Genomic DNA, 21,046 nt, shown 5'->3' with positions numbered 1-21,046 from the left:
CACATACTCCACCATTCCCTGGAAGAAGTGTGAGGCTGCACTACCTGCAGCCATCTGGGAAGACAGCGAGCCATTGGTGGCTCTTGGGAACAACATTCAGTGCATAGTTTATGGTGCTTACCACCAAGAAAGAGCATAAAAGATAAAGGCATGGAAATAAATTCTTAAAGCAGTTTTCTGCTTAAAAAAGCACCTGGTCATTTTGTGGATAAATATTTCCCTCACTTCTAGATAAAAATGTATTTTTCCAGTTCCATTAAGAAAATTCACAGAATTTAATAACAGAACTACTGAATATCCTAAACACAATACTATCTTCTACACAGAATTCTATAATTCTAAAACTTAACACCTTGCACCCATATCACAAGGTGGGAAATCAGTATGGCTGCAGAATTTTACCTTATGTCCTCACAACACCTTGGTGAGGTAGATAGGTTCCATACCATCTTCTTCAGGAGGGGAAATAAGCACAAAGAGGTGAACTGACTTGCACAGGGATACATGGCAAGTCTGGAAGCAAATCCCAGCTCATACCCACAGATCTTTCCACTGTAAGACGCTGCTTTACATCCCACCCACTTCCATCCCCAGGGCTGAAGGGAAAGCATCCAGGCACACTCGACAATATACACCCAGACCAACATCAATCATTCTGTAGACGACTTCTGCAACAGAAATGGCATAATTAGGCTGCAAACTGCTTTCCTTACAAGACATGAATTCCAAAGTACACAGGACAACTCCCACTGCTGTCAGCCAGCACGAGCACTAAAATCTGGGCCCCTACACTTTTCCCAGGTCATCAGTTAGAGCCTTCCTCATGTCTTGGCTTCACTCAAAAACTCCAGAATTAATTAATAAGGCACATCAGGGGCTAATTCAGGAACTTCTGCAATAGATGTCAAGTCCCAAGGGCCACTGGTCACTTCCAGGCTGGCACTCGGAAAACACTAGTTGGCATGTGAAATCACACCTGTGACTGAGGGAAAGGCTCCCTGCTCTCTAATTGCCACAGTGCAAGAAACACAGAGCCAGCCTCAGTGCATCGTTGTCTGAGATATCAGCTGAATCATGACCATCATGGAATTACATTAACCCTCAATAAAGGTGTCAAAATGCAGGGAGATTTAGGAGTGAAAAAAGGCAAGAGAAAGTGTGTTGGATGTTGACTTGGAAGGATCCACCACATGGTTGAGGCCCACCTAAAACATAACATAGCACCACATGGCATACCCCTTCTTCACTAGACAAGTGACAACAGGGATTTCTCTGTACAGTTGCTGATTGTAGATATAAGGAATAAGTAAGGAATGTTCAGCCCCTGCCTGAGTGCAATATTCAATGCTAATGATACACAAGTACATACCAGTGATATAATAGTTCAAACCACTTGATACAACAGCCTCCTCTCTCTTTATTGAAAGTTTGATAAATCCTAATCCTTGACCTTGATTGGAGGTACAATGGATCACTTGAACATACTTATGATCCTGACAGAGAGGTTGTATAATTGCAAGCACTTTTGGCTCCAGCACAACTGGAGTAAGATTGGGTTGGTTCAGACTTGAACTGATGTGTGACTGCTGGAAGGCAGCAAACACCCAACACTGGATCTGAAGTGGTGATGAGACTTTATACAGGACTGTAGGCAACAGGGAGTACTGAGGGTACTTTCCTAGTTCAACACACGAATTCTTCACAGCTCACTGACTTCTTGTGCTGTTTGCCCAGGCTGGGAATGTGTCCAGCTGAAACATAGGCCTTCCCCACGTGTTGATGGCCAGGGAGACACAGCAGACTCCAATGATGTTCAACACTAGTCCAGATTTAACCTGTGAGGAAAAAAATCCAAACCAACAATAACCAAACACCAGCACAGCAAACTGCAGCAAGACCTACTTGTACATACACAAGAAAGATGGTCAAATAAATCACAGAAATACCACTGTATCCATTGCCTTCTGCCCTTGCTTAGGTGGGGACACCAGGGAACACACTGTGCAAAGTCTCTGAGCGCTTTGCTATGTATATAACCAGTCGAGGAACTTTAAAGCATGTGTAACACGTCGCTCTTATTAGTCAGAGAACAGCTTATGCCCTCTTCAAGTATCCAGTTAGAAAACCAGTAATGTTTGTGTGTTCCGCCCAAAACCTGCCCTGTGTGGTCTGGCAGAAAATCAGAGGACCAGAGCCAAGGGCTACTGATTGCTACCTTCTGCTTTCAGCTCCAGTGGAGACAAGGCTTTAGACACTTGCCAAAGCCCCAGAACACTGCAGGGCACGCCTGCACTTTAACCCTTCACGTTTCAGAGACTTATGACTGGTCAGTTCTTCATTTCACTTGGGCCAATCTGTATGTCTGCCAAAGCCCATGAGAGAAGTACTGTTACTTCAGAGATGCAAATTTTTATCACAATATTAACGATGCAGAAGAGAGTGGCATAGAGTTGCAGTTACAGCCCATAACAGCTTCCTGGTACTTTGGAAATACTATGCAAAGAAAATTAAACTCTCGCCATATTTCAGGAAGAAAGCAATGGAGAATTTCAGATAAGAGAGAAGGCAATTATCTTACCATATCCAAAACACGGATGTGGCCGTAAGAAAACACTATTGCATTTGGTGGTGTTGCAACAGGTAGCATGAAGGCAAATGAAGCACTGAGAGTACCAGGCAGCATAACATACAAAGGGTGGATCCTGATAGATTCAGCCTGCAATGAAATGGAGAGAATATCACTCTGGGGGTGTTTGAAACGAAAAGAAAAGCATAAAGGATCAATCTACCCCAGACCAATGAGATACATAGACTTATTTTGTTGCCTCGTACTACATCACCAAAATAATTCACAAACATTTTATTCTGAAATCCACATGTGCTTAAAGATAACTTGCTGTTGTTTCCTGTCCCATGATACTTAAAATCAAGGCTTGATTCTTGCTTGTTGTTTGTTTTGCTCTATGGCATCATTTAGATTTCTGGTCAAAAATACCCTGCAATCATTTCTTTGACCTCAGACCACCCTTTTTCCAGGAATGGGAATTATAATTACTAGGCATGTGGAGTGACACTCTTAGACTTTACATAAATTCTGTGGCACTCAAAGCTTAAGTGCCAATTTAAGTCATTAATAGCTCAGTACCTTGATTGGGGTAATTTTGCTTTGAGGAAATAGTCTAGAATAAAGTGTTTGTCCTTTTCTAATTAAAGAACAAAGTAATCTATTTTTCTCTTTATGCCACAGTTTTGATTCTGCTCAGAAAAGGCAGCAAAACTTATCAGGTTTTCCTCCTTAAGTTTTAAAATTGTTCTGCGTTCCTATGAGAAATTGCACATTCCTAATAATCAGGCCTACCACTTTGAGTATTTTAGCACAAAATGTGAAGATGAGTAATTCAGAGGCACCATCAGAAAGTGCTGGATTTTGTTTTGGTTTGGGTTTTGTGTGTGTGCATTTTTCCAGTTCTAAGTTGATGGTTCAAAATGACCAGAAGTAACTGATGTTTGCTGAACTGTATGGAAAAAGTGACTGTCACTTCACCCTCACCAGGGTCAAGGCACACACCTCACAGAAGGCATGACCTGGCTTCCTTTGAAGTACACTGGAGCAACAGCCAAGACAATAATTACAATATTGCTTTGCCACGCAGTTTAACTCTGATCCTCCAGCTGACAGGGTAAGAGAACAGAAGCAATCTTACCAGGGACGAAAAGACAGGCAGGAAGAGGGTAGCTGTGGCCACGTTACTGGTGCATTCAGTGCAGACAGCTGTAATAAAGGAGATCACTGATGCAATGGCCCATGGTGGGATCGATCCCAGTGGTGTCATCTGACGACCTATCCAAGCTGAGAGCCCAGAGTTCTGCAAGAAAGAAAGTGGGTTTCAATGAGGTTCAGAACCCCTGACTCACAAACAGGGAAGCCATGTTATGGGCAACATTCCTGACAAATAATACTAAAGGACTCCAGAATTATACAAACACCATCCAGGAAAGTACAATTATCTGTCACAAAAACTAAAAAAAATTCCTTGCCAACTGGACATCACACTGAATCCCACTGTTCTGATTCTTCCAGAAACCAAATACTTGCTCACACACAGGTTACAAAATTATTGGTTTTCTTGCTGAATAAGAAAATTTTTCTGAGGTCATTGCAAATACTTAGTGTATGGCCCAGAAGCTTCTTGGCACATCTTTCTAAGGTTTCTGAAGGTTATGATTCTGTATGGATGCTCTATTGTAGGAACACAGGCAGTAGTTGATACAAACAGGTTACAAAATCTGACTTGATAGTTTTTAATGCTCTGGAACTTTAATAATCTATGTGTGTTGTAGGTGGATGAATGTCAGGGCCAGAGCTTTAACTTGCCCCATGGTTTAAACCTAATTAGCCACAAAACTCAGATGCGAACATGACTTTCCCCAAAATATCGCACTACTGACAGCTAATGCTTGCTTTGATTTAGATGCATTTAGCAGTGATGAAAGAAACAATGTGGTTCACCTCAAGATTCCCTCCTGTCTTGGGAATTTAGCTGCCTTTTCTGTGAATTTATAAACACAGCATCAACCCAGGATTTTCTTTCCGACCACTTCAACAGTGGTTTTGCTGTAAGTCTGAAGATATAAAAACCTCAAACAAACCTCAAATGGTACTGAAAATCTGGCAGGTGCTATCTATATTTCTACTTTTCTAGTCAGGGCTGGGATTGGGATGATTACAGAATTAAGAAAGGATGCTTTTCTGGACTGTCCAGACAGCGAAGATCCCAACCTACTTGGGAGTCTCCAAGAGGTAAGATAAATTAAAGAAACTTTGAAGAACAAAAATTCCTGAAGAAGACTCACAAGCATTCACCTCTCTTTGGTTTTTGCCAATTTAGATCTCCCTTCAGGTCTGAACTTTGCTACTGGGTTTGGCTTTGGGTGCATGCCCAGTAATACAGGACTAGATAACAAACCAGGGAATTTTGCCTTTGAGTCAGAGAAAAACAGATGTCAGGACATACTGCGCTTGCATCAGCCAAAGCAAAACCTCCTCCCAGCAGCAGCACAATGTTCCAGGGCATCTTCCTTTGAACCACATTCCATTCTAGCAGCGGGGGTGAAAAAAATTGCTTTTTCTTATCTGAAGTGAGAAATAAAGAACATGTTTTAGGAGAGCGAAGACACTTTATCTTCTGTTCTGCAAGATACTGGTGGGCAGATGCACAGCACTGAGAAATCTGCACAGGGCGAGGGTAACACACACGGACACGGACTGTGCCCCAGCGCTGCCCCACAAGGGAGGCAGGTGAGATGCTCTAAAGAACTGCATGCAAATCCAGTGCATATTTCTGCCTTGTTGGCTGAGTGGGTTAGATGTTTCACAGTACTACAGTCCCTCTTTTAAATACCTTCTTCAGTCTGTTCAGAGTCAGACGTGCTTGTATTCCAGCCTATGCATTTGGGCTTATGAGCAGGAAGGACAAACAGTAACAGGGCAACAAACATAGCAGGAACAGAATCAGTGATATACCTAATGGAGAAAAGAGAATACAGGTTAGAAAACGGACACCTTTCTCCGAGAAAAGGGTTGTATTCCAGCATTCTAGTCACTGACTTTGCCATCCCATTTGGGGCTTGAGCAAAATAGGACATCAGCTGATGTCTGAAGTCTCTCAGATCGGCCATAATTTAAACACAATAATAAAAGAAACAAGCTACAATACACATTAATAAATAGAGTCCTGGATGACAACTCATCCCTCCTGGAGCAGGGTTCTTTCTCTGCGCTGAAGCCAGGATTCAACAGTTGTATCTCAAAGACAGACATCTAAAGAAATGGCCTGAATGATTGATTGGTAGTGTCATGTACAAGCCATTGTATCAAGCCCAGCAAACATGTGAAGTCAGGTAAAGTTGGAATTAATGATCCCACATTCAAAATGGAATGTATGAACAAGGGAATCTGATTAATAACCAAGTGGGTAAAAGATGGAAAAAAAACCTAAATACTTACTTTTCTCCTCCTTTGAAGAGTATGCTAGCCCAGCCTTTTATAAAGCCTGGGTTTCTGGAAAACCACAAGAGCACCAGCAATATAAACAAAAGGAGGACATTTATTTCAGCATAAGACATAGGGCCTAGCTTCTTCATTTCTGCCTTCAGCACACTGTATGCAGCTTTTTCTTTGTCAGTTTTCTGTGTCCCACAGCCCCAGTTTTTTTTTATGCTTTGAAAAAAGGGAGAAAAAAATACTGTAAGTATGAACATATTAGAGGGATCTAGCATCCTTATCATTCTGCAGCTGCCCCTCCTGGGGACAGGCACAGACAACAGCAGAGGCCATAAATATAGAAACTACCACAGTGCCAAAGTATTTTGTGGGGACACACCAGTTCTCACAGAAGAACGTGATCTATCAAAGGATGGCAATTTGGAGTAACCCAGGATGAAAAAGTCAGGATTGAATCAATGGCTGCAAACCAGCTATGACAGATCTCCCAGGGCTGAAATTCACAGGCGAGAGATTGAAAAATAAAAAGGCAATTTTGTCTGAAGATTAGGAATGTATATGGCTTTTGCCTTAATATACCTCCCATGAACACAAAAGGTTTCCAGACCTCAAAATTTTTGTGAAATGGACCTGCTCTCTGCTACAAAATTAATAACTTCTCACTGCATTTGTTTTAGCCAGATGTCTCAGAAAGCAGATCTGCACTAACTTACTGAGGGGTTTACACAATATCATGTAGATAAATACTCACTTGAGTCCCATGAAGGAGCACTGTAACCAAAGCCAAGCTAGTGTCAACATCAGGACCATGTTTGGGAATGAAAATCCAAACCAGGAAGCAAAGTCCACAATATCATTACTGTCAGGGTATAACCTGTAAAGAAATTATTTTCTGTATGAACGTCAAAACATTTAGCAATCTAGTCCCCCTTTAAAATGTGCTACAGACAATTATGCATGTAATCTACGACAACCATTACGAGCAATCGTAGGGAACATCCACAGCCTAATTTAAGTCATGAGAGAAGGCAGCCTGATTTCAGAGCAGAACTTTAATGATTGTCAGTTTTCCCTATGTTTTAATTTGATGCATACAGGAGCTCATGTTGATACTTTAGGTCTCAGTCAGACAAGCGTGGCTGAAAGATCTCCCATTCATTCTAGACATTTTTCACTTCTAACACATCTGTTCATTTATCCCAAGAAAGGATAGTTTTTTCTTCCTCCCAAATCACTCTAGTAAGAGAACAAGAAATGTCTTCCCTGAAGTTAACGCCTGTACTTCTGCTGCCTTCAACAGATGAAAAAGTTGCTAGTTGGCTTGAAACAATGATGACAATGTTTTAAGAAAGGCAATTTTTGTTATTCTCTGTGCTTGCCAATAATGATTGGAGGAAAAATATCAATAGCAAACTTCCAGCTGGATGTTAAAACCAAGAGATAATGTAGCAGCTAAGGCTGAAGTACTTGCAACACAAGGAAGTAATGTTGGAAAAATTTCCACTGCAGATTGGGTTCCATGTAGATCAGTTCCCAGCCTCAGTTTAGCAATGACAGAACGACACAACTGCACAGTTTCCACAGCCACAGCATGGAGGAACAGTGTTACAGGAGGGGCCAAGTTCCTGCTAGCTCTCTTCAGTGTGCTTATGAGTAGAGTTAATCTACATTCTTCTGGTGCTTTTTACTGCAGTTCCTCTTCCAGATGTGCTGCATTTCAGTTGAAAAAGAGGACACAGAAGAACCAATATCGCATAATCAACCACTTGCATGTTGATTGCCAACAAGTATTTCCAATTTTCTCAGAAGACCTTAATTCCATCACACAGCTTCCTTTTAAAAGACGCTGAAGCAAAAAAAATGAGGCCAAATACTTCATACACATTTCTTAGTCTCAGTTCCTCAACTATTTGCTTGAAGTTCACAACTGAAATTGTCATCTAAGACCAGTCAATTGGTCACACAAACAGTATGATAGTGCAACTAAAAGAAGCAGCAAAAATTACTTACTGATTCATCTGGCCTTTCAGTACCACATTTGGTCCTGTTCCGGTAAGTGTTGCAGTTCCTCCAATGCTGGCAGCATAGCATACACAAAGTGTCATTCCCTTGCATATACTCTTCCGCCTTTTAGTTTCCTCAGAAGATTTGGGGTCATCAGTGACTTGTTCATTGCTTACACCTAGACAGAAAGAAAATTATTTGCCTCAGGTAAAGCTGGAAAGGCAGAGAGTTCAGGATAGGATCTGTAGGCTTAGTGCTTCCAGTTTGTATGTGCCATTTATTTTAATTACAAAACTCACAGATATCTACCTAAATACTTCAGACTAATATTCATGAGGAGCAGAAGAAAGAGGCTGATGGACTGATGGACGTGATCCAAGGATGCTTTTGCCCACATCAGTGCCACAACTCCTTTTCAGTAATGTCTTGTTTCACAGAGAGGCTCACCACCAGCCAAATATTGTAGTCACTGAAACCATTCCAATTCCACAGCGAGAACCCAACTAGCATTAACAGATGTGAATACAGGCAGGAAAAAAAAACAACACTAAAACCCAAATCCTTGCTTGGCATTCTGTCAATTTACAATAACCACAAAACTTTACTGCTGTGTCCATTGTTCTCTGAGGTTAACACCCTAATCTTGAAGTCTGACTGGACTAATGGAGCAGGACAAAGAATTTATGGCAATTGCAACCAACTCAACAATATTAAAGGGTATTATTTGCACACTCTTATTATCTTCACTACACTTGTAATCTGATCTTTAATCATACTTAATAATATAGCCCCGCGTAACAGCGCAGCAAAGCACTGAAATGAGAGGGTCTGAGTTTGTGCACATATTTAAAATGAAGTGGAACCTATTGTAGAACCACATCAGTGGCACAGGACCTTGAGGCATCAAGCATCTGGGTAAGATCACACAAAAGAACAGTTTGTCTAATGTGAGTCAAATTACACCAGTTCCTCTTTTCCATGTGGCTTTTAAAGTAGTCCTCTTTCTTCTCCCTATCTCCACATACCATCTGGTCAATAAAGAGATATTTATTACCCTACAGCCAAAATAGATTGTGTTTACATAATTTTTTCAAATAGTCCTACATGGCCTAGAATCTGAATCCCCACTGATAATCACAAGCTTTAGAAAGTGGGATGCTGGGGGTTTGGATGGCTATTTCCTACAGGATATGCTCTTCACTTCCCTAAACAGGCAGTTAAGTCTAGGGGAACTGGGAGGATGACTCCAGCTTGAAGGAAAGAACATAACAACTTGTCTGGGCTCTGGCACCAGCATACAAAATGGCAGCCATCAAAATTAAAAGCTATTTTGTAAAACCTATATGTCATACATTTACAGGATTTCAGTCAGACTACCATCCTCTTTCCTTGGAAAGGGTACACAACACTCCTAGGTTGGGGAGCCGAGTGTAGCAAGTTCAGTAGCATCAGCTTATGGGTGAGCAGGCCCTTACCACTCACTGCAGTGGACCCTGATTTGCTCTTTTCCTCCAGCTCAATCGCTGCATTTGTTTGCCCAGTTGCTGGTTCCACCGTGGTCAACTCATGCTCTGTGATGTCCAATTCATCCAGGACAGCTTGGACAATGGGAACCATCATGGCAGTGGTGGCTGTGTTGCTTATCCACATTGACAAGAAGGCAGTGACTAACATAAATCCCAGCATCAGGCTGAAAAGAAAGACACAGAGGAGGGAGGAAGAAAGTGAACAGATGCTGCCAGGCTTTGTAGTCACTACAATTTGGAGAGCAAAGCCCAGGCAGGGATGTGTGCAGCCACTAGTACAGAGCAGGGCCAGACTCCCTTCTAGGACAGCTCTGCCACGTTCACTGAAGGAATCCCAGGGCTTAATTAAGTCTGTCATCATTTTGTCCCCAATGGTAAGCCTCTAAAATTTAGTCAGATGCTAGTTTTGGATAAAACACAAATAAACTGCTCCTGTTGCTAAACTTCATTTCTGGATACTCTGCAAGTACAGCTAAATTGGCTCTTGAAGGATCCTTTCTCTGCTGACTGTTAAATACCATCCCTGGGCCTTTGCTAAACTAACAAGAGGTAAGAGAAAACCAATGTAATACTCTTACAGTGCGGGTTTCACCCCAAGAATCAGAAGGACCCTCAATGCAATCCTTTTGTGAAGATTCCACTGCTCAACAGAAATTGCGACAATCAGCCCTCCAAAGAAGAGCATGACTGTGCTATTTAGGTACTGCAAGCACACCTGTAAGACAAAGAAGATAAATCAGGCCAAAATACTTGCTTCACTAGTACAATTTGCTTACACCCTCTCAAATCCACGGACTGGAGCAGGCCCCAGCCAACACTAGAACAAGAGGCAGCTGCTGCCTGCAAGCTCCCTGCAGTTTCCTGAACCCTTGATCTCCTGTGTAACTGCTGACTTGCCTGTGCAGGAGCTCTCTGTGCATCATTGTGCAAAATGACACCAGTTTCCTAAAACGCAGCTAGGGGTTCAAAGTATGGAAGGTGCTGGAAATATTGAGCTCCAAAAGGGCTTTCTCAACAGCATCAGCAACCTGCCTTTACCGGCTTGCTGGGCAGTGGTGAACCTGGGTACAGATCCCGAACTCAGCCGGTGCCTTGTGCCTCCAGCACAAACAGCACACCTGCCGGCACTACGGGACAAACTCCCACAGGTTTGTCCCCTGCATTTTGACATCTCCCAGAAGAATGGCAGCTCTGCTTTCACTTCCCCTTTGTGCTTGGGAACACACAAACTGCTGGCACCAGTGGGACGCTCTCCAGCAGGACCCATGTCCAAAACAGATCCTCCCCTCTACCACCTCAAGCCCCGCACTGTTAACACTTTGGGCAAATGTGTACGTACTTCAGCATCTTCCCATATAATACAGACTTGTTGGCTAAATATTGATGAGGGATTAGAGCACTGGATTTCTCTGTATCAGACCTGGATTGCACAAGTTCCTTACTTTTTTAGAGGTCTGAACTCCAAGCAGAGGGAAAAATACCACTGGCATGAGGGAGGTGACAGACAGGGGGATCACTTCAGTGCACCAGTACACAGCCATGATAATGATGATATATGCACATCTGGCCTCCTGCAATAATAGAAGACACATTTAAGCATTACAAACTGTTTTCAAAGGTAAGAAACACATTAGTAGCTCTTAAAAGTGGCTCACACACTCCACTGTCTGTAGCTTAAAAATTTTATGCCGGTGTAACTCCACTGAACGCAAAGGAGTTGTGCCGTTGCCATCCCTGGCGTAAGATGGATGAATCGGAAGACACGGCATTTGAAATCCTGACCAATTCGTACAGCACAACGCTGACAGCATCAGGATGGAGAATGTCACCAAGCAACGTGCTAGGAGTACCAGACCCTCAGCAGAGAGCTGGGGGAAGCACTCCTGCCCTTCCGCCGACTCCACTCGCTAGGACATAATGCAGGACAATGCCAACGCCGGCCAGCTACGCCTGCGCTTGTCCTGGCCCAGAATGAATTGCCTCTAATTGTCACGGCGGGTCGGGTGCCGCCGGGAGGGCCCGGAGCCGGGCGGAGCGCGGTCACCGGGGGCAGCAGGCCCGGAGCCGGGCTCTCTTCACCTACCTTCGTGGGCACGACGAGCGGCAGCGGCAGCAGCAGCAGCGGCGTGAGGAAGAGGATGGCGAAGGAGCGGTACCTCAGCAGGGGCTGCAGGCACGTCGGGGCCATGCTCTGTGGGGCGACACGGTCAGCGCGCGAGCGCGAGCAGCGCCCGCCGCCGCCGCCGCTTTAAGTACGGGGCGGGAGGGACGGGAGGGACCCGGCCGGGGGCGACACGTCCCGCCCGCCCCGCCGGGGCCGCCCCGGGCAGCGGCGCGGCTGAGCTCGGCACCAACGAGCCTCCGGAGCGGCCCGGCCCCGCTCCGACCGCCCTCCTGCCCTGCCGGGACCCCTCCCCCGCGGCCCCTCGGTGCCGAGGAGAGCGGCTCGATGGCTGCGCGTCAGCCACCGGCGCCGTCGGGACAGCGCGCAAGGAGCGCTCCCCCTGCTCCCAGAGCGCACGGGCTCGCGAGCGCGCAGGGACCCGGGGCTGCCGCCGCCCCTTTCGGGAGCATCGCCCCCGCTCATTCGCACCGTGCTGGGGAAGGACTGAGCTCCTTCGGGGAAATGGAGAGTTAAAACCACGGTGGGGATCTCCCCAAAACAAAGGTCTGTGCAGGCATGCATGGCTGTGTTTTGCTATTGTTTTGAGAGGCATTGTGCCTCTGGATCTGGGTTAAAAATAACCCAGGAAGGTTAACTTGAAAGGTTATTTTTGACGTTGTTGACTTCAGTGACTTTGTCGACAGCGCAGCCTTGGAATCCAAAGGGACAGCCCTACTGATGGTGGCCAGCACGACTGAGTGAGCAGAAAAGGACAACTAGACAGAGGACAAACAAATAGTTGATATTTTAGGTTTCGCTTCTGGGATGACAACAGCCACCTGAAATTGAAGCCAGCATAAATCATATCTCAACAATTTGATCCTGCAATCTCTTAATACAGTCTTACCAAGCAGTTACTCACAGGAATAAAGAATTTCAGATTCCACAGCAAGTAATGAAGGAGCTCTGACTACAGCTTGCACTCTTTGTCCTCTGCTGACCAAAGGAACTTGAGTGACAGAAGTTCAAAACAAGACACTCCAATGTTACTTTTCATTTGTAAAAGCAGTGAATGCCCACTAAGAAAAAAAAGTAGCCAACCGGATCTGGACAGATTCCAAATCTTCAAACGTTTCGGAGCTGTCCCTCTGGGTAACTTACCAACACAGAGGAAACACACTTCACACCAGTGCAAAGTCTAGCAGAAAGTGGGGAATTGGCCAAAACTTGAATTCCTGTGGCCTGTCTCCAATGAAAAAATGGTTCCTAGTCAAAAAAAGAAAAAAAGACTTGAAGCACTTAAACAAGAAAATGCAAAATGTTCATTCTGAAGGACTTGTTCTAAGGTTAACTCTGATAGACCAGTGCAAAGGTGATTTGTTGTCTTCTTGTTTCAATTAGATGCAGTGAAGAAAAAAAACCATAAAGACAAAAAATGTGTTGATACCTTTAGATGGACTAATCTTGTGAAAGGAGACTTGCTTGCTGTACCTGGGGATGAGACATGGGACTCCATGGGCAATTTAAACTAGCTAACTCATGGCTCAGTCCTTCTCTTTTAGTCAATACAGAAAAGGTAATCAATATTCCCTTACTGTGCAGAATTATTGCAAACTGACCTTCATATAATTTGATGATGATCTTCCTTTTCACTGTGCCAAGGAGAGGACAGACAAAATTTTGGCTGCTTGCTTTACAGAACTGGTCTGACAGCTGGGTAGAAGGGAGCTGCAGAGAGCCTAAGCACTTGCAAAACATCCAGGATGAGTTTTAGGTGATCCAAAGAGCTTTCAAACAAAAACCTCCCACAGCCTGAAATTCAGCTCATGCTAACTGAGCACCAACTGCACACCTTAAAGGAAAAGGAATCTCTTCCTCTAGTCAGTAAGGCTCTGAATGCAATAGCTTTAAACAGTGCTTTAGAAGCAGTGGGTAAAACCAGCTTTTGGTTGCAGACATCATTTAGAAGCAGGAGACTGTAGCATCCTTAGGTACCCTAGTGTTGAATAATGTACTTGTCTTGTTTTTCTTGATAGTAAGTTTCAAATCAGTTTTCAAAGGAACTGAAATTTTTCAGTTACAAAGAGGCTTCGGCATGGGTGGTGATGTGAGGTGGAAGCAGGAGCTGAATCAGGTCTCTTGTACTTGAAATCCCTTTTCCTGGTTGCAAGATACCATTTTTTCCATTTGCTGTTCTGCTGCCCTAATAAACCCCGGTATTTTGAAGCATGTCAAGAATTAAGGGTTTGAGTAACAGGGCCAAGCCCATCTTGTGGCTCACTGCCACCAACCTTCCCTGGCCTTTGCAACGTTTCTCAGCTGGTGGCTCTGGGGTTCATTTGATTTAACTTGACAAAGAAAGCAGAACATTTTTCTGCTGTTCGTGAGCTGAATAGGTTCAATGAAGTGTTCAGTGAGCACTAGAGCCAGCTCAAGAGACTGGGCGAGTTATGGCTGGGCAAGGAACAGCTGTGGCAGGAACAACTGCAGCTTTCAAGACAGAAGATGCCTAGGTGACCTTGACAGCATTGTCAAACCACATGCAGAGTCCTGCAATCTTTCCTTTTATACTTCAGATACCAGAATCAATTACGTGAACCATGGCCAAGAGTTGCAGTTAGAAGTGGGACACTGCTGAAGGCTAGTTAAGAAAGGCTGACCTGTATTATTTCGTAGAGAAAGGGACTGAAAACCCATCCCACTTAGAAAGTAGAATTTCCAGGGTCAGTCCAGGTAGAAAAATTGCAAAATACAGATTTTTTTTTATAGCTTAGTTTGTTCCTGAGAAGCTGCCTTTCTGATATATTGCACTCTCTACAAGGCAATCATCCCAGTTACTCCAGTTATTGGAGGATAGGAATGGTCTGTGAAAAGGTGGCTTTACAGGCAGAAGCTGGTTCATTTAATTACAGATTGACATATTTTCTGCTTCTAATTCAAATGCTGCCCAAGCACACAAGTACAGTTTACTTGTTCTAAACAGTCCATTTGACCTAGATTACTGCTACTCTCTCTCGAGACAAAAACTCCTCACATTCTTTTAAAAGTTCTTTCATGTTGCGTGCTCCATGCAACAGCCAGAGGTACAAAAGTTTTAACAAAATAAAATTAAACAAGGACTGTAAGTCGTATCATACTTGACATTGAGAAACAAAAATTAAAACAACTGACCCTGAGATATTCTAGGATGTAGCAGAAAAAGAATGTTTTCTACTTGGGCTTTTGAAAGTCAAATTTAAAAAATAACCAGTTCAGAACTTACCTCTACCTGATTCTTGCCTTCAAAAGGTGCCTAGAAGAGGTCCTGTATGGTAATGTTATGCACTGGAAGGTTTACGCAGAATTTAAATAGAAAGAGTTATTACCAGCATTCACTCCTTCATTGCTCTCCATTTTCCCTCCAGTCGGTCCTTCCCAGTTACTGCCAGCCCACTGTCCTGCTTCAGGAGTAGCTTTCAACTAAGTTCCCAGTGGAGCATCTGATATTTTTCCAGGAAAAGCTCTCAAGACTCTGAATGAACAGTCCTTTCGGCACAATCCCCGTGCCCAACAATGTTCTACATAAAAGCCCTCATTCTGAATTTTGAGTCAGTGGGATTTTCTCAGTCGGTTAATGTTGCTGATCAGTCTTTCTTGAGCTAGAATTGGTGTTTCCCATATAGTTTGTGCCCTAAAGCCCATTCAAATGCCGTGCAGGCTAATGACCGCAAAAGAAAATGATCCAAAAGAAAATCACATTAAAAATTTGTATCAGAATTGGCAGCTCTGTAACCTCTCCCTTAGCTGCCATCTCATTAACATACTTGTTCAAAAGCCTTTTCTCTGCTTCATTACATAATTTGTGTTACAAAATCCTGATAAACATTCATTATTCCCAGATCTAAATAATGGCTTACTGCACTTCCTTTTTCTTCTGCTTTCATTTTTCCCAGAGAAAAAGGGGGGACAGAAGGGGCTTGTTTAGATGGGAAGTGAACCACACCAATTTCTGAGATGTGGCAGCTGTTGTCTATGACATTATGATACATTGTGCAAAAACTAGTGAATGATTCTTTCTGATACTCCTGCAAAGTGAAAGAATTATTATTAGTGCCCCTACTTGACGGACTAAGAAGGTTAGTTAACATTTTCTGCACCTCCTGTATCCCATTGTTCCACAGTGGGTAGGGTCTGTCACATCCGAGACACTACTTGCATTGTAGAGCTATAAGGGATCAGTTGTAGCAGCAGGTACACAAACGCTCGACCTTCCTTCAGAAAGTCTTGAAACTTCTTGGCATTGAAAACATGAAGTTCTGTTAATTTTTCTCTCTAATTTATATATCTTCTGAAGTTACCTATTTTAAAGTGTATTGCTGAGGTCCAGGAGGAGACAGGACGTGCTGTTCCTGGGGCCTCTGTGCTGTCAGTGCATCACAATCACAGCAAAGTATCCCCAGGGAGGAAAGGCAGTGCTGGCTAATGCAGGTTGGAGATTTCTCCTGGAACGTACTTGGCTACCCCAAACGCTCCAAGGGCCACTGGGGAACCAGTGGGGCCTGGGCATCTGCTGAGCACGGCTGAGCAGCCCATGTGCGCCCAGGAATGAGAGGCTGAGGCCTGAGGAAGGGTTTCTCCCGGGTGGAGATGGAGGGAAAACACCTCCCATGAGCTGGCAGCTTTGGTCCAAGCGAAGCAGCACTGCTATTTTACGTGTTCTTCGAGACGTCTTTGTTTGATGTCCCTTTTTGCCAGCTGAACAGCCCATTTAAGTCTCTCTTCAGACACCACTGAGAACATCCCAGAGCTTCTCAGGCTGAGGTCCTCACTTCCAACGAGATTTCCCTTATCACTGGATGCCTTCAGTTTTTCTATTATAATTGGACGGGGGTGAGAGAATCTGAGAGCCAAGTTCTCTGGAACTGCAGGAACATTTCTATTAAACTGGAGCTGTTCAAAGAGTAAAAAAAACCCTGATGTTATGCAGAACGCTATACACAGGCGATGCAACTCTGTCATGATGGCACTGTTTTGGATTTATGATGAACACAGTGTTAACAGCACATCAATGTTTTCATTCTTGCTAGGCAGTGCTCACAGAGGTCAAGGCCTTTTCTGCTTCTCACCTGCTCACCACTGAGTAGCCTGGGGGTGGGCAAGAAGCTAGAGAGGAAACAACTGGATGGTTGATCCCAACTGACAAAAGGGATATTCCACACCCTGTAGCATCATGCTCAGCAGTAAAAGCTGCAGGGAAGAAGGAGAAAGGGGAGACTAGTGACAGCATTTGTCTTCCTAAGTCACTGTTATATGTGCTGAAATGGCTGAATTCCTGCCTGCTGATAGGATGTAGAGAATGAATTCCTTATTTTGCCTTGTTTGTGCACAAAAAGAGGAAAGCATTTGCTTTCCCTGTTAACCTGCCTTTATCACAACCCATAGCTTTTCGTACTTTTCGCCTTCCAGTTCTCTTTCCCATCCCAACTGAGAGAGGGTGAGCAAGTGCTCAGCTGCCTACTGGGATTGAACCACAACAGATAATTAAGAATAATTATACATCCAGTTTGTGATCTCTAGCCTTACTAAAGGACAGTGTCAAGATAATGTGCGACAGCACGAGGAAAGCTAGTATGACACTCCCTGCTGGGCTGTCTCATGAAGTGGGTCAGAATCATATTTTTGTTACAATCACAAAGAAAACCAATTCAGCATCGCTACAGACGACAAATACTACCTGTGTTTGTAAAGCTTTAGCTTCATTCCTGTATCGCTGGCTGGTGAATGCAAACGCATCATCAGACACCGCTGTCTTGCTTGGTACCATCTCATCGGCTCGAGAGCAAACCTCGCTATTATCGCTTGCTTGTGATCATGCGAGAACAATAAACCGTTATTTCAGATTGGCAAAAGCCATCCCGGGTCTGATGTGAGTAACAAAGGGAGAACCAGCCCGAGCAGCCGCGGACAGAATGGGGCGGCCTCTCCGCAACCGCCCAGGGCCCGTGGCTGCTCCCGGCCCTGGCCCTCACGGCGTCCCGGGCGGCACCGGCACGGCGGGCCCCGGGCGCTGCCGCAAGGGAGGGACGGACGGACGGACGGACGGACGGACGTAGGTCGGTCGGTCGGTCGGGCGGGCGGCCCGGGCCTCGGCGGACGCACCGGGCGCCGTTCGAACCCGGTCCCGCCGCCGCACGGGCCGCCGGGAGCGCGCCGAGCTACGGCGGCCGCGCGGGCCGGGCCGGGCGGAGCCTCCGCCGCTGCCGCCATGGGCTGGGAGGAGAGGCAGATCCGCGGGTACCCCGAGTTCGTGCGGACGGCGCAGAGCTACCACGGCCGGCCCATCTTCGCGCTCTTCTGCGGCGATAAGGACGCCGAGGGCAGGAGCTGGTGTCCCGACTGCGTGACGGGTGAGGCGCGTCGGGGAAGCGCCCTGCCTGGGGCATGGACTGTGTCGGTCGTGAGGAAGCCGGAAAGGCCTCGGGTGCCTTTCCGGGAAATGCCGGGCGGGCACAGCAGCCCCAGAGCCGGTGCCAGGCTCCGGGCGCAGTTTCCCCGGTGAGCTGAGCGGGCTGTGAGCCGCAGCTGCCACGCTGCCCCTTTGGCTGCGCGCATGGAACGGCGCGGGCTGCGGGCGAAGGCTGCTAACACGGCCCAGCAGACAGACAGACAGACCGACAGACCTGAGCCCTGCCGTCAGCTTCACCTATGCTGCACGTGTCGAGGCCAAGCGATGCCTTCCCCGACCGTGTCCAGCGGCAGTGTTTCCTTGTGAGAAATCACCGCACTGAGCCGCAGGGCTTTACGTGTCTGAGCAGGTCTGAAGGTGCCGTAGGGAACCGTCACCCTGCAGAAGGGCGCTGTGCTGGGCTGCCACAGCCAGGACAGGACAGAACAAGAGAAACAAGAGCGTTTCTCTTCGTGTTAGAGAAGAAATTGGCCTTTACTCCAACACAAGTCCAGTCAGCGTTCAAGCATGTAATAAACTCTGAAAAACTTGTGGATAGCCCGGTGCAACGAAATGTCGATCTCTAACTAAAGCAGACAAAACATTAATAAGTAGCCTTGCCGGTCCAAGTTAATCCATGTGATTCTGTAGCACGAATATTTAGTACTAACAGATTTTAAAAATTATTTTCTAGCTGAGCCAATTGTGAGGAAGGAACTTCATAACCTGCCTGATGAGTCAGTTTTCATCTACTGTCTAGTTGGAGATAGAGCCTAGTAAGTACCTTTGAATGCTGACAAATGGGATTACTTTGTTCTGTTGGTGGACTGGTGGTTAACCTGTTGAAAAAAACTGACTGAGCTGTCCTTTTCTGTAAAGAGTCAATCATTTTTTGAGGTCCTCACGATCTCTGACATAATCTATCTGCATGCTTGTTTTGAGAAGGGCATTGGGAAGGTGTGAGGCAAAGGCCTTTGAATAATTTTGAAGCTGTTTTAACTTGAAAATGCCTCTCTACAAGCTGTGCTTAACACCTTCTTTCTGAACAGCTGGAAGGATCCCAACAATGAATTCAGGAGGAATCTGAAACTAACAGGAGTGCCTACACTACTTAAATATGGCACAGTAAGTGATTAATGTTCTGAATCTACAGGCATTGAGATGGGGACCTGTCAGGAATTTAGGGCTGAATGAATTAGTCACTTGTATTCTCTGAGAACCCTCTCTTGTTCAAGGAGGCCAGGGCATTCTAAACATCTCTTCTGCTCCCAGTTCCTCAAGAGAGAGCCATTCTGCTTATTGTGTAATGTCTATAATAAACATGCAGTAAAGGCAATATGTGCACTTGCCTCATGGTGCTTGAGGGGTTGAGAAACTTCTTAGCTGCATATTGTTACTGTTCCTGATTTGCAGCTCCTCAACTTTTGAAAATTCCAAACACTGAGGCTACAGGAGTGAAACAAGTTCCAAGCACTCTGGTCAGACTGCAGCTCAAGTTGTAACTTGTACATGTTAGTTAAATTAGCAGTTACTTTCTTAGAAATGCCTCTTCCAAGGCCAGAGAACCCTCAAGAATGTTTTAGTTGTAGTTACCATTCTTGTTCCACCCCCACTACACCTCACTCCCCAGGCCAGAGGTGGTGGATGTGGCTAATGTTAGTGTGTACAAATGGCTCTCAGCCAGAACAGGTTTTTAAATTATGGACGTTTTTCTTTCAGCCTCAGAAGCTGGTTGAAGAAGAATGTTTTAAATCGGAGCTTGTGCGTATGTTGTTTACTGAAGACTAAAGGCCTCTCTAGTCAATCACTGATGAAGATGGTAGTCTCAACTACTGCACTGTCCTTTCAAGGAATCACTGACCTTTGTTAAAACTTTAATGATTAATTACTTTGGACTACTTAAGATAAATGTCCTGAAATTCTGGGTCCAAACCTTACACTAAAATCTTACAAGAAAAACTGTATCTTTCCTTTCATGTCCAAATAAAATTGAGTTTGTGAACAACCTCTTTTCAAAGGACCTGAGCTCGTGTTAGAAACTCAGATTAGCTTGCATTTACTGAAGTGTAACTACAAGTTGCACTTTCAGCGAGTAAGGAGGAAGGGGAGAAAGAGAAAGCCCTTCTTCCTAAGCCTGACCACATAATTACTGAAACTGTTAAGATAAATTTTCAATGCCAAAGATGTTTAATGACTTATCTGTTCAGTCTAAGTGTGATAATGTGATGGCTGGCAGCTGTAGTGTCACTGATCCCATCTTAATGGTTAACATTTGGGAGTACCTGTTCCTACAAGGACAGGAAATACAACATGAATGCACCAGAAATACAGTCTAAAAATATGAAAATTAAAAACCCTGGCAGCTGCCAAGAGCTATGTTCTTAGAATAAAAAACTATACAGGAATAAATGGCAAGCGCTTCTCCAATACCCCAAGCAACGGCATGTTTCCCTGCACACCCTGTTCTTGTTACACGCAGTGTAAAGAGACTCCAGAGCAGCCACTGCTGCACGGACAGAGGCCAAGACTCAAGGAAGCTGAGTTTAACAGAACAGAGACAGCTACACCTTGTTTCCTTCTCTATCCTGCAGAGTTTATGAAATGTTTATGAACATTTTAATGAGGCTCACACTCAGGCCTGAAGCAGCTTGTGAAAACTCATGGAAGTGCCATGTGCCAAATAAGACTGGGAAACAATTTTGTGTGGGTAAATAAAGCACTGAAGTAAACTGGGGAAGGAAAACATCTTTTCTCTGACAGAAGAAACAGTCTCTTTCTTATGGCCAGAATCTACATGAAATGTAAATCTACATTTACACCGTAATAAATGGGCAACTATTGACTAAGTGCTGTAGAAAAACCTAAATGGGCAAAAATAGCTTCAGTACAGTCAGCTCTATTTTTAAAGAACCACCAAACGTTGTATTAAGCAGTCCCCAATCACCTGAGGGCAGCATGGCATGCCTGCCTTTCCTCTGTGCCCC

General features: G+C 44.8%; 3 protein-coding genes across 4 annotated transcripts; 1 reads left to right on the top strand and 2 right to left on the bottom strand.

Moving 5' to 3' along the window:
* Positions 1-1,393: 1,393 nt before the first annotated feature.
* LOC132082467 (Na(+)/citrate cotransporter-like) lies at positions 1,394-15,286 on the bottom strand. Of its 2 annotated transcripts, none has more exons than XM_059486736.1 (14): positions 14,901-15,286; positions 12,800-12,904; positions 11,618-11,725; positions 10,977-11,105; positions 10,113-10,249; positions 9,484-9,698; positions 8,015-8,186; positions 6,756-6,878; positions 6,008-6,220; positions 5,403-5,524; positions 5,016-5,134; positions 3,705-3,866; positions 2,579-2,716; positions 1,394-1,835 (listed from the first exon to the last, which is right to left on the bottom strand). In XM_059486736.1, the coding sequence occupies exons 3-14, from the start codon at positions 11,720-11,722 to the stop codon at positions 1,707-1,709; spliced, it is 1,764 nt and encodes a 587-aa protein (XP_059342719.1). In that variant the 5' UTR covers positions 11,723-11,725; positions 12,800-12,904; positions 14,901-15,286; the 3' UTR covers positions 1,394-1,706. The 2 variants fall into 2 exon arrangements, with proteins under 2 accessions (XP_059342719.1, XP_059342718.1); XM_059486735.1 differs by having other exon boundaries at positions 15,004-15,046.
* A 410-nt stretch (positions 15,287-15,696) lies between these two features.
* LOC132082772 (protein moonraker-like) lies at positions 15,697-17,733 on the bottom strand. Its single transcript, XM_059487191.1, has 2 exons — positions 17,352-17,733; positions 15,697-16,567 (listed from the first exon to the last, which is right to left on the bottom strand). Exons 1-2 carry the CDS (start codon positions 17,439-17,441, stop codon positions 16,322-16,324), a joined length of 336 nt encoding a protein of 111 aa, XP_059343174.1. The 5' UTR covers positions 17,442-17,733; the 3' UTR covers positions 15,697-16,321.
* Positions 17,734-17,840: 107 nt separating this feature from the next.
* Positions 17,841-20,067, top strand: LOC132082545 (thioredoxin domain-containing protein 17-like). Its single transcript, XM_059486864.1, has 4 exons — positions 17,841-18,024; positions 18,757-18,838; positions 19,112-19,187; positions 19,782-20,067. The coding sequence occupies exons 1-4, from the start codon at positions 17,883-17,885 to the stop codon at positions 19,848-19,850; spliced, it is 369 nt and encodes a 122-aa protein (XP_059342847.1). The 5' UTR covers positions 17,841-17,882; the 3' UTR covers positions 19,851-20,067.
* Positions 20,068-21,046: the final 979 nt, after the last annotated feature.

This window comes from Ammospiza nelsoni, chromosome 21, assembly GCF_027579445.1.
Source record: "Ammospiza nelsoni isolate bAmmNel1 chromosome 21, bAmmNel1.pri, whole genome shotgun sequence".
In the NCBI taxonomy this organism is placed as follows: Eukaryota; Metazoa; Chordata; class Aves; order Passeriformes; family Passerellidae; genus Ammospiza; species Ammospiza nelsoni.
The sequence above is the reverse complement of the archived record's forward strand: the minus strand, read 5'-3'. Positions and strand labels throughout refer to the sequence as shown.

Coding starts and splice junctions, on each gene's coding strand:
- LOC132082467 (XM_059486735.1), bottom strand. Junction 10,250..10,976: donor GAGTTCAGACCTCTAAAAAA/GTAAGGAACTTG, acceptor TTTGTCTTACAG/GTGTGCTTGCAGTACCTAAA. Junction 6,879..8,014: donor CTGAAAGGCCAGATGAATCA/GTAAGTAATTTT, acceptor ATTTCTTTACAG/GTTATACCCTGACAGTAATG.
- LOC132082772 (XM_059487191.1), bottom strand. CDS start 17,441: ATGGTACCAAGCAAGACAGCGGTGTCTGATGATGCGTTTGCATTCACC. Junction 16,568..17,351: donor CTAAAGCTTTACAAACACAG/GTAGTATTTGTC, acceptor CTCTTTGAACAG/CTCCAGTTTAATAGAAATGT.
- LOC132082545 (XM_059486864.1), top strand. CDS start 17,883: ATGGGCTGGGAGGAGAGGCAGATCCGCGGGTACCCCGAGTTCGTGCGG. Junction 18,839..19,111: donor CTAGTTGGAGATAGAGCCTA/GTAAGTACCTTT, acceptor CTTTCTGAACAG/CTGGAAGGATCCCAACAATG. Junction 19,188..19,781: donor CACTACTTAAATATGGCACA/GTAAGTGATTAA, acceptor TTTTTCTTTCAG/CCTCAGAAGCTGGTTGAAGA.